This window comes from Natrix helvetica, assembly GCF_964273705.1.
Source record: "Natrix helvetica genome assembly, chromosome: 2".
Taxonomy (NCBI): domain Eukaryota; kingdom Metazoa; phylum Chordata; class Lepidosauria; order Squamata; family Natricidae; genus Natrix; species Natrix helvetica.
The window spans coordinates 37,671,558-37,687,350 of record NC_138552.1 but is presented as its reverse complement, the minus strand read 5'-3'; the positions used below and the strand labels follow the sequence as shown (position 1 = coordinate 37,687,350).

Here is a 15,793-nt window from a genome sequence, read left to right as displayed (position 1 = left end):
CCTCCCTCAGCCTCTCCCAGCCTCCCCATCCCCCTTAAGCACTTCCCCCCTCCCCTATGACACCCTTGAGTTCTTTATCTAATGCTTCTGACACTTCCCACTTAACAGCCTGCACATCTCTGGGTTACCATTGCAACCAATCCCAATTGCCATTGTAAACTGAGGACCACCATAAAAGAGTTGATCCACTGAGATCTTTGTAACAGTTTAGTATTGTAAGCAAGTTGTCTACTGTCCTGTTTAACTTTTCATCTTGCAATTGCTGCTGGCATTTACTTGCTGTTATTGATTGAATGACTGATTGAACAAGGTTCAATTACGCAGAAAACTGAAGTTTCAATTTTCCTAACATTGGTTAATATGTACTTAAAAGAATACAGGAAATTGTGGTCCATTATTACTATTATCAAAGAGGTGCTAGAGCTTTATTGGATTCATTCAATGTCTCCCCTTCTAGGTAAACGTTGGTTTGGTTATAGCATTATTATTCTTTGTAACAAAACTATTGATGTAAAAATAATTTTATTATTTTTATTTGCTTTACTTTTTATCAGTGTATTATCATAGTTTGCTATTGTCCCCCCAAGATGTATCTCTGATTAATTCAATCATTAATGCCTGGATTTTAGGCAAAGTGGTATAAAATTTACAAACAGTGTGCTTTAATTATAAAATTGTTTAATATAATTCTCTCGATAAAGATATCCAGAGTTAAAATAAAAACTTTTTTTGTCAACTGCAACTGATTTTTTAAAATATGTGAGCTAGTAAGCGTTTTATTGGTGATGGAACTGATTGCTTATCAAGATTGTTGTTAAATACTCTTCAGTAAATAGTCTTGAACAAAATGTTGTTAGAAATACTGGGGAGGATGTAATTGAAGTTATGGAGTTTACGGAGTCCATTGTCACAATTATATTATTTGACAGTAATACCACAAAATAAATCTGTTAGGGACTTTTAGTATAAAGATTTAGGATTTAGGATCCATTCATGAAAGTGAAAAATCAAAGTTGGTTCATTTAATTCATTTTAAAATGTAGTCTAGAAATGTAGCAGTTGATTTCTTTTCTTTTTTCTCTTTCAAAAGGATATTACACAAGAAGAACAAACAAATGAAACAGGTACATTGTCCAAAATATTCAATAAACAACTGAATGGAATTTGTTAAATTAATAGTATAGCTTTTACTTTGCATGGTGTGTGTGTGTGTGTGTATGTAGAGGAGGTTCCTAAAACCTTCTTCCAATGAATCAAGCATTAATCACTAAGGTTCCAATTCTATATATAGTTATCTGAGAGTAAATTTCATTGAAAATATAATGATATTTTCAATGATATAATATAAAGAAATGTGATAAAGTTGTTGATTTGTAAGCCTATTTATTTGGAAACTTTTTTAGGAATTAATGATGGAAGTACTGAAGCAGCCATGACTTTACTTGCTATGAGAGATCCAGTATTTCAGTTACATACTGATATCCAAGGTATGGTCAATATTATCACATAAAATGAGAGTGGATAACCTATAGTAGCAATAGCACTTAGATTTACCATATTTTTCGGACTATAAGACGCACTAAGATTTCGAAGAGGTAAGAAAAAAAAGTTTTGGTCCTCCCGCGGCCCCCAGAAGCACTCTGCAGGCTTCAGCAGGGCTGGGGTAAGGCCATTCATAACCTCACTATACCTCTTGGCAGATATATTTTAACTGGGTAATTTTAATTGGGTATTTTTTAGGATTGTTTATATACTGTTTTTTATCTGCTTTACCTGTACAGTGTTGTATTGCCTCCTCTTCTATGTTTTTATGTTTCCATGTTTGTAGTCTATTTTATCTATTTCATTTGACTGTACACCGCCCCGAGTCCCTTTGGGGAGAGGGGGCGGTATAAAAATCGAAATAAAAGGTAAAGGTAAAAGGTAAGGCAAAAACGGGGGCATTTCTCCCTTCCCCCAGCCCTGCTGAAGCCTGCAGAGTGCTTCTGGGGTGTGGGGGAAAGCAAAAACACCCCTGTTTTTGCGGAAAATGGCTCTTTTTTGTGAAAATGACCTGGGTTTTGCCCATTTTTCACAAAAATGAGATGCGGGTACAGGGCTTCGGGAGGCCAAAAATGGCTGTATTTGGTGTATAGGATGCAGCAACATTTCCACGCTCTTTTAGGGGGAAAAAAGGTGCGTCTTATACTCCAAAAATACGATATATACTCCTTCATAGTGCTTTTACAGCCCTTTCTAAGCGGTTTACAGAGTCAGCATATTGCCCCCAACAACCTGAGTCCTCATTTTACCAACCTCTGAAGGATGAAAGGCTTTTTTAAGTCTCCAAAGCCCAGTCTGGTCTCATTGAATCACAGCAAACTTTCCTGCTATTTTACACTGGAAACAAAATAATTATGGAAAGCCTAAAATATTATTAGTACCTTTCAAAAGCTGAAAAAAGAGTTATGCTTTTTTCTGCTGTGTCTCTCATTTCTTCCTGCTGCTGTGCAAACAGAACTATGCTTTTGAATAGTCAAGTAACATTTTAATGATTTCATTTGATTTGCTTTAAATGCAAGAATGTCTCAATAAAGATAAACTGAATCTACCTGTTATCTTTTAATATTCTTTTTATATTCAGGAAATGAAGTACAAATGGAAGCCCCTTCAGCAAATGAACCTTCAAATAATAAAAATAATACAGAAGGTAACAGCAGTAAAGCATCATATTCTGAAGTATGCTTGGAAGAACAGACAGTTGTGTTACTTCCAGACTCTTCAAAAACTGCACTGATTTCACCACACAAGACAAATAAAACTACCACAGGTTTGGAAAAATCTTCACAGGAAAGTAGAGTCTGCAGGTTTGTTCTGCTATATTACCCCAAACATTTTTTTAATTAGGAATCCTACCCATTTTTTAATTAATAAGTATTATTTTGATGACATGCTTAATTGTATAAAACAAATTTCCGCATCTCAAATTATTTTTTTTCTCCTGTATTGCCTTATTTTTGGTGCATTTTCAATGAAAATGCAGAAATCTGCATTATGAATATTTTTATGTTGAATCTGAAAACTTTAAAGATTTTTATAAGTTGCGCATCTATAAAAAAGTAAGACAATAGTATGGCATTCTGGGAATTTAATTCAAATAATCACCATAGTAAATTGCCAACAAACTGGGATTGCCACACAAAATGTCTGGAGGGCAGTAATCTGCCTTAATTATTAATATTATTAGGATAATTACATTCTAATGTTAATTTTCATGTGTTATATTCTGAGTGATAAAAGCTAAAAAAAACAGCTTTTATCCAGTTCATATCCGAAGCCAGGGTGAAATGCTACCGGTTCTGACTAGTTCACTAGAACCGGTCGCAAAAAATGCTAAGGTTCGCCCGAACCAGTATAAAAAAAAAGCTTTAAAAAGTGGGATGGGGGGGGAGTTCTGTGACACTCAGCTCTGCCACGCGATCGTCGGAACTGGATTTTTCACTTTTTAAAGCATTTTTTTACTACCGGTTCCAGCGAATAGGTAGTAAAAATGCTTTAAAAAGTGAAAAAAAAGGTTCTGACAATCACGCAACTCACAGCTGGTCTGCTCAATCGTCGGAACCTTTCCCTCCCCCCCCCCCACTTTCTAAAGCATTTTTTTCCTGCCAGTTCGGGCGAATAGGTAGGAAAAAAATGCTTTAAAAAGGTGAAAAAAAATTGGCTACCCCCAACCAGGCAGATGACCCTCCTACCAAGCCACGCCCACAGAACCGATTGCAAAAAAATTTAGATTTCACCACTGTCCGAAGCTATCGTATAATATGCTTAAATTAACATTTGATGTGGAGTATGAAAACCGTTCCTCAGTGTCTTTTCTAAATTCCTTCTTTAGTGATAAATCCAGATTACATCTAGATTGCAATGAAGGGATATATTAAATTCTTTATTCTGGGATTCTGTAGCACAGATTTAGTAATCCTCAAGCTGTTGGCTCGCTTTTGTACCTGATAATATATTAATAGCTGAGAACATGAGTGATCCTTTTAATGACATTTTACTTTTGTCTGCAGTACTGTATCTTTGTGTAAAAGAAATAAAACTCCCAGGCCAGCAAGATACAGACTCCCAAAGCCTAAACCAAATCTTAACAGTGGCTTGGTATCTACCAGGAATGTTTCTCAAAAACCTCTGAATCTAAGTTCAGATATGGAAGAATGTAAAGAAATCCAAAACGGTAGGTTTTTGGAGTGTATATCGTAGAAATTTCTGAAATAATATCTTATTGTTTGTGTGGCTTGCATATTTATAGCTATCAGCACAATTGAGAGAGGGTGTTATTTTTTTAAATCTATGGGCTACACGTAGTTCATTTTTTGTATGGTTGAAATATTTGAACATTTGTTTCTTAACTGCTAGTATATTAATGACTCAGTGGCTTATAAATTTCCAGATCAGTCTATACTTTAGATAACAGTCATCTAACAACTAAGCAAAATGTATTTTTGTCCATCTCATCTATGTATTTTGTTCATCACTTCTAATACAAAATGTATTTTTGTCCACCTCATCTAAATAGTAATAGCTTGCTTACAAACTTTTCCTGTGTATTCTAATATCTAAAGTAACAGATGACAAAATGTCAGAAAAACCTAGAGAAGAGCAGAAAGTTGAAATGAATCTCCAAATGGATGAGCAGCTTGCTAAAATCAGCACTTTGGGACAGTGTGATTTACATTCTGTAAATGCTGGCCCCGCCATGCAGGAAAATAATATGGAAAGGTATACATCCCACTACAGTTGTATTTTTATTATTTCTCAAGTGTTTGGAGTGATGTTTCATAATATATAGTACATTGTTTTGTAAAACATAGATGTCTGCATGGTGAAGTTCTCCAAAATTACTGGGAATATAGTTATAAAGGATGTTTTGTGTTTTCTTAAAAAAGCAGTCTTCAGTCTTAATATTTTAATATAAATGCTCTTAATATTCTTCAAATAAGTTTAGATGCATGAGAGTAATGAAATATCTTCTTAAAAGAGAATTGGAATTCATGTTTCTTCATAAATCACCATGTACCTTAACTATCTACATTTCTTAAATTGTGTGGTGCCATTGTTATATAGAATGATTGTAAACTCCTGCCATTCATTTTAAGTCGTATGGTATAAAAATGTTTTCGAACATTTTATCGGCAAACAGCATCTAGATTAAAACTATTTTCATTTTTTTGCAAAAGTGGAAACCCGATACAAGAGATTTGTGAAATTGCATCTGAGTTAACATCTCCAAAATGTTCTCAAGAAACAGCAGTTTGTTTATCTGAACCACCAGATAAATTCAATATAAAGAGTAATATCCACGCTTTTGGGTCTGCTGAACATCAGTTTTCTACAGCTGAAGTTGCACAAGTAAGAAGTGTTAATTAACTGAAATAACTACATTTTGGAATGTAGTATAAAAGAAAAACTGTTGCTAAATAGCTGCATATACATTTACAACATTCATGATATTTTGTTAACCATATTGTAGTTAAATTCACCCTAGTATAATCTGGTTAATTATGTTGAGAGTTTTATGTGTGTTTGTATATTTATGGATAGGTTGCTAATATTAAACTCTGAATTGTACACTTTTAGTACTTATTCTTTTTATGCTTCCTTTCCAGTAAGCTATGTCTTTTTAGTAATCATTATTTTAGCACTGATTTAAGATCGTAGTTACATTTGCTTTGAACAGTCATGTCACTATTCTTCCAAAAAGTGGTTTGACTTTTCATTAATGAATAAAGTGTTAGGGGAAAAAAGGCATTTGGATTTAGATGAAACTACTGTAACTACAACTATTGAAGGAACATTGTTTTTAAATTATTGCATATTATTTTTCTGTGCAAATGCTGTGCTATAGTTGTTTCTTAAATACCGCAAATGAAAGGCAAATATGCTGTATTCCATGCTTGATTAATAATATTGTATATATTTTCATTTACAAATGATTTATGTTGTGTTCTGACACTTGCTATTTTTCTAGTTTGTTCATAGTTTTATTTATTAGGGGCTTTACCTTGCTTTCCTTTGAATTCCTGGGAGAAGAAGAACTTTATGTGATATCTGACAGCATGCATAAACATATACAATTGTTTTAGAGTTATATATTCTGTGCACTCGAATTATTTGATATGCTGGATATACTCATTGTGATATTTTTATTCTTAGACTGAAGGAAACAAGAATGCCACCATTTCAGCAATGACAGAGATGAGTGCAGGTATGATCTAATATTTATTTTTTTATCTGAACACAACCTTTGTTTACAATTTAATTTTTCTTATAGGACATTTTTGGGATTTAAAATAAAGTATCCTTGCGTTTATCCTATTTGCATATTTCCTTAATACTACTACCATGATCTGACAGAAGCAGCAAAGAATAATTATTGAGAGGAAGGAGTAAAGTGAGACTTAAGTACAAGATATAGACTAATGAGAATGATCAGGGGACTTGAATGGCAAGAGAGAGAAAAAGAGCAGAGAGACACAGAACGTTTTAAGCAGGTTAATATCTTACAGGAGTGGTAAGCAAATATGCTTACCAGAATAACTTGGGTTATCTGGTTAAGCATGCCTACTTTTCCTCACAGGATTTGCATTGCTCAGAAATGCAAACACATGGTGATTTATAAGTAAATAATAAGTATATAAGAAAAATTGAATGTTTATGTTCTCAAGGGTTTATTTTTTCTGCTGTTTTTATTGATACCCTTGATAGTAAGAGGTGGCATTACAGATTTCGTAGATGCAGAGGAAGAGCCAGAGTTCATTCTAACACTGGTGGAAATCTCGCCTGATTCTATGGAATATAATGGTGTCCCTGCTGTGCTTTCACATGGTTCTGGAGAATTGCTTCCGCCACCAATACTTTTCACCTCAGATAATATGGACTCATTGGAACTGAGAAGAGATGAAAGGTAAATGTTAAATATTAATGGCATCTTTAACATTTAGGGACTAACTTTTGGAATGTTTTAGGACTAAAGACTGGATTTTGAGCCTAAAACATCTCTTGATACTGCCTGCCTGGCCTAAACTTCTCCTTATTTCTTGGAGATTAACAAATCTTGGTTTTCTTAACCTGCCAAGTGAGGTTTCCATTCCATTAATCATGGTATCCATTTCAGGGAGTGGGCAGCACTGTGTTATGCTGGTTCCCCTTTCTCAGAGGCTGGTTGCAGTTGGATTTCTACCTGTCCAATCTGGCCCAGCAGGATAAGCATGTTTTGTGTTCTGTTGGCTAAGGAATGGTAATTGTCAGGGCCTAGAAAACATGTTTTTTTCCTCTAAACACCTATACCTATAGGTGGCACGCAGAACCATTTGTTAGGGTATGCGAGGCGTTGCCCTATCAGCTCCAGTGCGCATGTGCGCTCTGGCCAGCTGACTTTGGCCTTTATTATTGGCCATTTTTTGGCAAAAAACAACCTAACGCACAAACCAGAAGTTTGGGAACGGACTTCCAGTTTGCGTATTGGGTCGTTTTTCGCCCTCCAAAGGCTTCAGGGAAGCCTCCTAAAGCCTCTGGAGGGCCTCTGGGTGGGGGAGGCCGTTTTCACCCTCCCCAGACTCCTAGAAAGCCTGGGGAGGGAGACAAATGGGTCCATCATGTGCATGGGGGGGAGGCGGGAGTCACGCATGCATGTGCACGGGGGACACACGTGTATGTGCACGGGGGGGTCACGCGCATAGAATTATGAGTGTGGGCATGCCCGTGCATGACCCTCCTGCGGTCCCCCCACTTTTGGCATGTGATGGGAAAAAGGTTAGCCATCACTGACCTATACTATGAAGTATTCTCCCTCCAGTGATTAGGATGACCCTGACTCTGCTGGCCTTTCACAAGATACTAAAGACTTGGTTCTGTGCCCTGGCCTGGGGCCTTGAGGGTGGAAGGGTCCCATCTCCTGATTGCGTTAACAGCCATTAACAGTGATTTAGCTGCTGTATATTTTATTTTTTGTATGTCTGATGAGAATTTATTTTTAATTCATTTTAAGATTGGTTGCCACCCAAAGTCCACTTGTGGAAATGGGTGGCCATATAAATGGAATAAATAAGGAAGTCCATATTTCAAGGTCAACTCAATAAAGAGTTCTTTGTTTGCATATGAGAGCCTCTTAACCTTGGGAAGCAAACATGAAACATTTTTTAGTTCAACATGTTGCCAAGCCCAAGACCTGATTCCAATTTAATCTTAGTAGGTAACTTTCTAGAGACAAACTAAAAATAGAGGGGACTTTGCCTTTAAGCCCTAGGCAAGTGTTAAATTTATTATTCTTTCTCTTGAAAAGAGATGTAACAATGTACAGATAGTCCTCAACTTACAACCCCAATTGAGCCCAAAATTTTCATTGCTAAGAAAGATAGTTGTTAAATATATCACTGCAATTGTCAAGTCAGTAACAGGGTTGTTAAATGAATCTGACTTCCCCATTGACTTTGCTCGTCAGAAGGTCCCAAAACATGACACTGCAACCGTCATAAATACATATCAATTGCCAAGCGGCTGAATTTTGATCGCATGACCACGGGGATGCTGAACGGATTGTGTAAAAAATGACCATAAGCTACTTTTTTTCAGTGCTGTTGTAACTTCAGTGACTAAATGAAGTGAAGAACTACCTGTACTTCAGTATATTCTGAATCAGTGCTTTTCAGATTTGATAACTTCTCTGAACTTCAACTCCCAGAATTCTCCAGGCAATGTGCTAGCTGGAAATTTCTGGGAATTAAAAGTCTACATATCCTAAATGTTGTCAAATTTGAACAACACCATTCAGAATAAATGAGCATGTGCATGTTTAAAAGTGATATTTTGGGAAAGAGCTACTTTCTGTGACTTTTAAAAATACTTCTATTTGTGGCCATGCAAGCTTGAAGCAGGCAAGTAAGCAAAGTACATTAGAATTATCAATTATTAATTAGAAAAAAAGTGTTTATTTGGAAAATATATATGGCTGCCTATTCGCTCACAGCGACTTACAAACCGTAAAAGCACTCTATAGAAAATAGCAAATAAAAACAATGACTCCCCCCCCCCTTATCCCTTATAAACATTTTATAAGATCTACTGCAAAAAGGGTCAAAAACTTTCTGCACCTGGGCGAAGCAGTGCCCACCATTATCAATGTGCTTATGGTTACTTTTCATGATCCCTGCCTAGTTTCCGATCTTTTAAGAGGTTTTATTTTTTAAAGATTCTTTTCTTGTAATCAACCAACAATAACCCGCAGTGCTGAAAAACGCCACTGTTTACAGTCTTTATTTCTAAAAATTCTAAGAATGCATTTTGCCTATAAAATGAAAAAGATGTTGTAGAGGCCATTCTGCGAGTGTAAGAGTGTAGCAGGAAGCAGCCTTGCCAGTTTAGTTCTACATAAATGGGCATTTTATTATCATACCTGCTATAGTAGCTATTTTGTGAGAGCACCCACAAGATGGTAACAACATTCAGTATATTCCTATGGTCTCCAGAGATTGTTTATTGCAGTAAGCTCATAACAAAGAAAGCCATTCAAACACAGCCATAACTTACAATAAACTTCCTGTGGGGTCAGTGAAATTACTTTTGAAGTTAATATTTCATTATTAATAAAGATTTGTTTGTTTGTTTGTTTATTTGGATTTATATGCCGCCCTTCTCCAAAAGGACTCAGGGCGGCGTACAACATTAAAAAACATACATCCCAAAAGTTTTAAAAAAATTAAATCCATATCCAAAAACAAACCGAATTAAAAGACAATACATTTAAAATAATTTAAATTAACAGGCCAGGCCAGCTTGCTGGAAAACCCAACTTTTTAGGGCATGTCGTGAAGTAAGCTTTAAATCTCAGTAACATCTGAGATTCATATATCTATCTATCTATCTCCATACAGTGTTGGATCCACCCAAGCTCCAGTTGAAGAAAGTGCTGCTTCGGTCACAGATGCTACAGAAAAAGAATTGCATCCATCTTCATCAGAACAAACAGTAAATTTGGGTTTGACCTCTTGGAAGAATTGGAAAAGGTCTTCAATATCTATAGAAGGAAGTAGTGTTTCTGAGACGATAAGGCATACTGTTGCTATAGAAGAACACCTGGAAAGCTCTGATAAGGTTAGATTCAAGAATCCACAAAATATTTATTTCAGATCTGTTATCTGTTCGTTACCACTAGATCCAGAAAATTTTGGATACCACATGAGAAAAGTGTGGGGAGATTCTGTCCTGTTCTAGTCTTGCATTCTATTGATAACTACAGATACAAACAGTCTATAGAGATTCTCAGTCGTCCAGGTCATTGCTTTCCTAAAGGTTCTTGAAGTCTTTTCCTTGAAGACTTTTCCCTTCTTATTCAAGAAGCTTCTTGGATGAGAAGTGAAACGTCTTCAAGGGAAAACAAATCCCAGTTGTCTCTTTAAAAAACACCCTTGGTCCAGATACAAAGGTTCGTTTCTAAATATTGTGTCCTGTAGTGAACTCACAGAGTTTGCATGCTTGATTTTCTGGGAAGTTAATAGACAGTTAATTTAAGCTGTGCAAATGATCAGCCATGTTACTTCCTGGTTCTGAAATAAGAAATTATTTTAAAATTATCCTCAAACCCCCCCCCCCCCCCAGCTGCAGCTATGTGGGTGTATATTTCTTGATTATAACGTTGTATGCTGTTTTTCTATGTTGTACGCTGCCAGAAGTGTTATGAAACCGAGGAGTGGGGGCAGCTATACATCTGAAAAGCAAATAAACTTAAGTTGGCTGTTCTGTACTGAACCCCCCCAGCCAACTTTAATTAGTTTAGCGAACTTACTATGTGGTACATGTGATACTTGATCATTTTTTGTCCCACTGTTTTTAAGTTCTTTACGTTCTGCATGCTGGTGCTCATCCTGGAGGCTGAATCTGGTTGTGGTTGAATCAGATAGGTATTCATGTGTTAGAAACTGGTGGATTCTGCTGAAGGGATGGGCCAGCTCTTGCCCCCACTTCAGATTTGATTTCATTAGGCAGCTTAAACTCCAAACCATCATTTCACAAACTGAAGCATATTAAAGTACCTTACTGTATTGAGCTTTTTAGTCATGCGACCAAGAGAGAAATTATTCACCAATATTCGTATTTTTTAATGCAGGGGACCTCTCTTAAATTGCCGTATATATCAAGAAAAGATGTTGGTAGGTGAAGTTCCTTTTGTTTTCAAATGCAGAATCATGACGCCTATGCGCATTTATATAGACACATATGCAATTGCTTATATCAATCATATTATGCATATATGGATGTGATGGAGCTCATTAAAAGAACAGGACCTTTTAAAACGCACCATTTTATTCCCTCCCTTTCAGAGCAGTTTTTACTTGGCACAGATTTGTGGGGTGGGTATTTGAAAAATGTATGAAAAGCCATCTTTGGCATCACAAACTAGTGGTACTTGGGGCATTGATGAATGCTAATGAGTACATACCCGTAATTTGAAAAATATCTATATATAAACAAAAGAGACATAACTTGCTTGCAAATAGTAAAATGAAGTTAATTTACAAGAGCTCTCAAATTAGTCTCTATTTCTGTGTAATGGACGTGTGTGTGTGTGTGTGTGTGTGTGTGTGTGTGTGTGTAAAAATTAAAAAATGAAGATTACTTAAGGATTTCTGGAAAATTAATTTTTACTATTTGCAAGCAAGCCATGTCTCTTTTATATTATATCAGAAAATGTAATTTTTCATGAATGTCACTTACAGAGCTACCAGTGGAGGAAAAAGAGCAGCCTGCAACATCTCTGAATGTAGGGACTGCATTGCTTGGTGAAACAGGTAGTGAGGCTGAACTTGTGTCAAGAAGGCCTGGTGCAGGAAAAGCAGAAACAAACGAAGAACAAACACTCTGTGTAGCTTACAGTTCGGAACAATCAGACCAAGTTAGAAATACAGAAGCCCTTCCAAAAACATCATTACCCAGGTATGATTCAAGCATCATTTTTACTTGGTTATATCATGTCCTGATCCTATAATCTTTTGTTTAATATTTGCAATGGAGAAATCTAGAATCATTAAATTATAACTACTCAGCCTATATTAACCACTGTTTAATTTAAAGGAACAATCTTGTATCAGTTATAAAATTTCCTATTTTTAACTTTCACTAAGATGTTTGTTTTCCTCTTGTTGCTCCATCAAAGCTGTATTCTGTATACATTTAATTATAAATAATGTCTATTTATGTTGCTAAAGAATCTCTAAATTTGCTATATCCCTACCAACTAGCATAAATAGCATAGTAGTTCCAGACCTATGGAAAGGGAATTTATTTATTAAAAAATTTATTTCAGGGGATTTCAAATCAATAATCAAATTCAGGGGATTTCTGGGGCTACTTTTATAATTTTATTAATTTACTACATTTTGTTACATTAATTTTATTTTTTTAAATATGTCATACCAAAGATCGCTGGGATTTCTACCTTTAATCTGTAAAATTAATACTGATGAAGAGATAGCTGCTAAAGAAAACAACAAACCTCCCCAGAATACCTGTTCATTGATTTCTGAAAATACCACTGAATGTCCAGCTTCAACTTCCAAAGACAACAACACAGAGATTCAGGAATACAGTTCACTACCAACAACCATGCTGTCACCTTCAAAATATGAGAGTGGAAGCTGTTCTTCTGTTCAGGTATAGATGAATATCTTTATAAGAAACATGATCTCTTAATGGTACTAGAAAGTTGGGAACCAATTCTTGCCAATTTTCTCTTGCTATCTTAATTATCTGCATCAGATTCTCCAGAAGACGTTAGACAGAATGCTTTCAGCCCTCAGAGAAATATTTCACTGGTGATCAGAAAAATACCTCTGGATTCAAACCTTTGATTAATTTCATAAGATAGATATCACAGGATGATTTGTATAGAAAATCATATTGTAAAACACAAACAAAATTTCCTGTACCTCTGCATGACTAATTCAAACACCCTGTGTACAATACTTTTACATAACTATTAAACAGGCATGAGATTGTAAAATGTTTATTCTTTTTTAGGTTTTACCTGAGGAAGAGGTTTCTGTTAAGGAGCAAGAAAAAGAAGAGCCAATAAGCATTTCAGAATATTTCTTTAGTGATATTTTTATGGAGGTGGATGATTCAGAATAACCATGAAGATTATGAGATGATTGGTTTCTAATAACCCTAGAAGCAATGTAATATCTTAAACAAATGATTTATGTTTAATATATTAATATTAATATATTAAGAGGAAACTTGTTGAATGAGAAATATTTTCTTTTATTCTGAGCAGTCTGATATTTTTGAAACATTGATGAAAAAGTATGTTAAATGTTAAGATGTACATGATCAGAAAAGCTGTGTTTTTATTTGAATTATGTTACATTTTTCTAAACATGCATATTTAGAAAGATATAGAAATGCAATGAGGAATGGCAGAATGCTCATATGCCACGTCAACACTATTTATGTAAATAATATTTGCTTCTTTTTATGAAGTAAATCTTTATGGAAAGGAGAATATTATCTCTAAGATAAACAAATTCTGGACATTTCAACGTAATAAGTACGTTATAGGTAACGAAATCTGAAGTCAATTTATTTTTATGTATTTTTATAATGAATATATGTGAATTGTTTCAAAAATAATGTTTAATGACTATAAATGTACAGACATAGATGTGAAAAAATATTTAAGTTGAATGTACAGAAGGATAATTATTGTGTTAATTCTGTTCATCCTGAAAATACATAACTTCGCTAAATTTTATTTAGTGCTAAGTTGCTAAATTTATGAAGCGATGAGCTGCCATTTTACAACCCAAATATACCAGTGAAGAGAATTCAAATCAAATGTATGAGAGAATAAGAGTTGCCCCAACATCATAAATATGGTTCTTTTCCGCTTTTTTGTAATTTAATGTTTTTTTTTCCTTATTGGTCTGAATTACTTGTTTAATAACTCAAGTTATATATATACAGTATTCCATTTCTCATTGGAGTTTTTTTCTTTTTAATCTGCAGGATGATTCGGATTTTAAAAAGGAACCCTAAAAGTTAAAGTAACTTTTAAATTAGCTATTGGATCCTAAATTCAATTAGTGATTGGATAATTTTTTTCCCTCTAGATATTTCTTAATCTATGCAATATCTATGAAAATAATTGTCTGCATCTACCATTGTTCATGTATACCATTTTGAATAATTAAGAAGCTATTTCTATTTTGTAAATTTATTCTGTGCAAATATGACTGTAGGTAGACATTACATTATTGCTAGATTTCACATGAAAGGTATTAGCATTTTTAAAATTTCAGACAGACAATTGGTTGGATCCAGATTTTAAAAAAATTACAGTTAATATTTGTCATGACCAAATATGAGTTTATTTCAGTGCCTCTTCTCTAAAGGTATCCAAGTCAGTATTCTAGTTATTAGTAACAAACTCAGTACTCTATGAGACTTAGATAAAATATTCAGTGGTAACAATTAACCCAAATAGTTCCACTATAGAGCAGTGTGGGTTCATAGTAACATATGGAAGAATATAACCTCAAAAATCCACCATAATTTGCTGTAATAATTTTAAATTTCAATGAAAAAAGTGTAGCATAAAAATCTTATTAAAGAAACCAAGCTATAAGGTGCCTTACCTTTCCTTGCTAAGTGGAAAGGACAAGAAGATCCTGTTAATTTTTATTATAAACTATAGTATGTTTTCTTGACAATGTTTACAAAATTCTTTAACATATACAGGTTCCTTTATAGCAAAATCAATATATTTACTGATGACAGAAAGACAAATAACCTTGGTTAATTGGCAGAATATCTCATTTTATTTAATATGCAAAAAGGGTTCCTTTTGTGAAAAGTTTGATACATATTTTCAGTGATATGTAATGTTCATATGAAAGCTTTCTCTTTCAAAGAAAGCAAGCATATTATATATGTAAATTATGTGAATAAATTTTTATATGAATTACATGTCAAAGTTTCTTTAATAGTTCATGGAACTAGAAAATTCAACAAAATTAATTATATATCTTTCATTTTATGCTATTACATTTTTACACATTAAATTTACTTATCAGTGAGAAATAGATTGTAAATTAAATATTTAAACTATTACATACTGTATAGTTCAATTTACAGGTTCATTATTATATTTGAAACTGGTTCATCAATCTGTCTCTTACATTATTTTGTAGAACTGGAATTGGCAGTCTTATAAATATGTACTAATTTAAAATAATGACTCTTTAGCCTATGAAACTATAAATTAATGTGAATATTTTTAAAAAAGTAAGTCTGATCCGTTCGTTCATTTGAAGTGGTGGTTTGGTACTACTCTGTAGGCAAAGTTGAGTCACAGGACCTTTTGAATTCAGAAGCAGTGACCACACAATCTCAGTCCTCAGGGCTTTATTCCAAAGTAGTAAACATAAGACAATAGTTAACAAATATTCATGAGAACTTAAGAATATAACTAAGATAGCAATCAAATTGTAGGCAGAAATGAAAGAATATTCCAGAATATTGAAGAATACAAGATGATAAAGAAAGACTTTCCATCCCTTGTGCCAGTGAGAGAATCCCAAAGAGATAATGGTGGGCAGACCACTTCAAAGCCAGCCAACATACATGCACCACCTTCCCCTGAGTCTGCCTTTCATACTTTTTGATTAGCCTATACTGAAGTTGCATTCCATGCTTTAATAGCCTATACTAGCTATGAATCACCATCATTTCCACCCACTTTAGATGATCTCATCTCACTGGA

General features: G+C 34.4%; 1 protein-coding gene across 3 annotated transcripts in view; it reads left to right on the top strand.

Annotated features, from left to right (window-relative positions):
* The window catches only part of BDP1 (BDP1 general transcription factor IIIB subunit), a 58,274-nt gene extending 43,282 nt beyond the window's left edge, over nt 1-14,992 (top strand). For 2 of the 3 annotated variants that reach the window (XM_081944674.1, XM_081944672.1), the window contains exons 29-41: nt 1,091-1,124; nt 1,404-1,487; nt 2,624-2,846; nt 4,050-4,213; nt 4,602-4,758; nt 5,217-5,388; nt 6,193-6,244; nt 6,745-6,943; nt 9,909-10,128; nt 11,141-11,183; nt 11,751-11,967; nt 12,453-12,684; nt 13,051-14,992. In XM_081944674.1, the coding sequence (XP_081800800.1) occupies nt 1,091-1,124; nt 1,404-1,487; nt 2,624-2,846; nt 4,050-4,213; nt 4,602-4,758; nt 5,217-5,388; nt 6,193-6,244; nt 6,745-6,943; nt 9,909-10,128; nt 11,141-11,183; nt 11,751-11,967; nt 12,453-12,684; nt 13,051-13,161 (1,908 nt within the window). In that variant the 3' untranslated portion in view covers nt 13,162-14,992. The remainder of the gene's footprint in view (nt 1-1,090; nt 1,125-1,403; nt 1,488-2,623; nt 2,847-4,049; nt 4,214-4,601; nt 4,759-5,216; nt 5,389-6,192; nt 6,245-6,744; nt 6,944-9,908; nt 10,129-11,140; nt 11,184-11,750; nt 11,968-12,452; nt 12,685-13,050) is intronic. The other variant, XM_081944673.1, reaches the window with a different exon arrangement.
* The last annotated feature ends 801 nt before the right edge of the window (nt 14,993-15,793 follow it).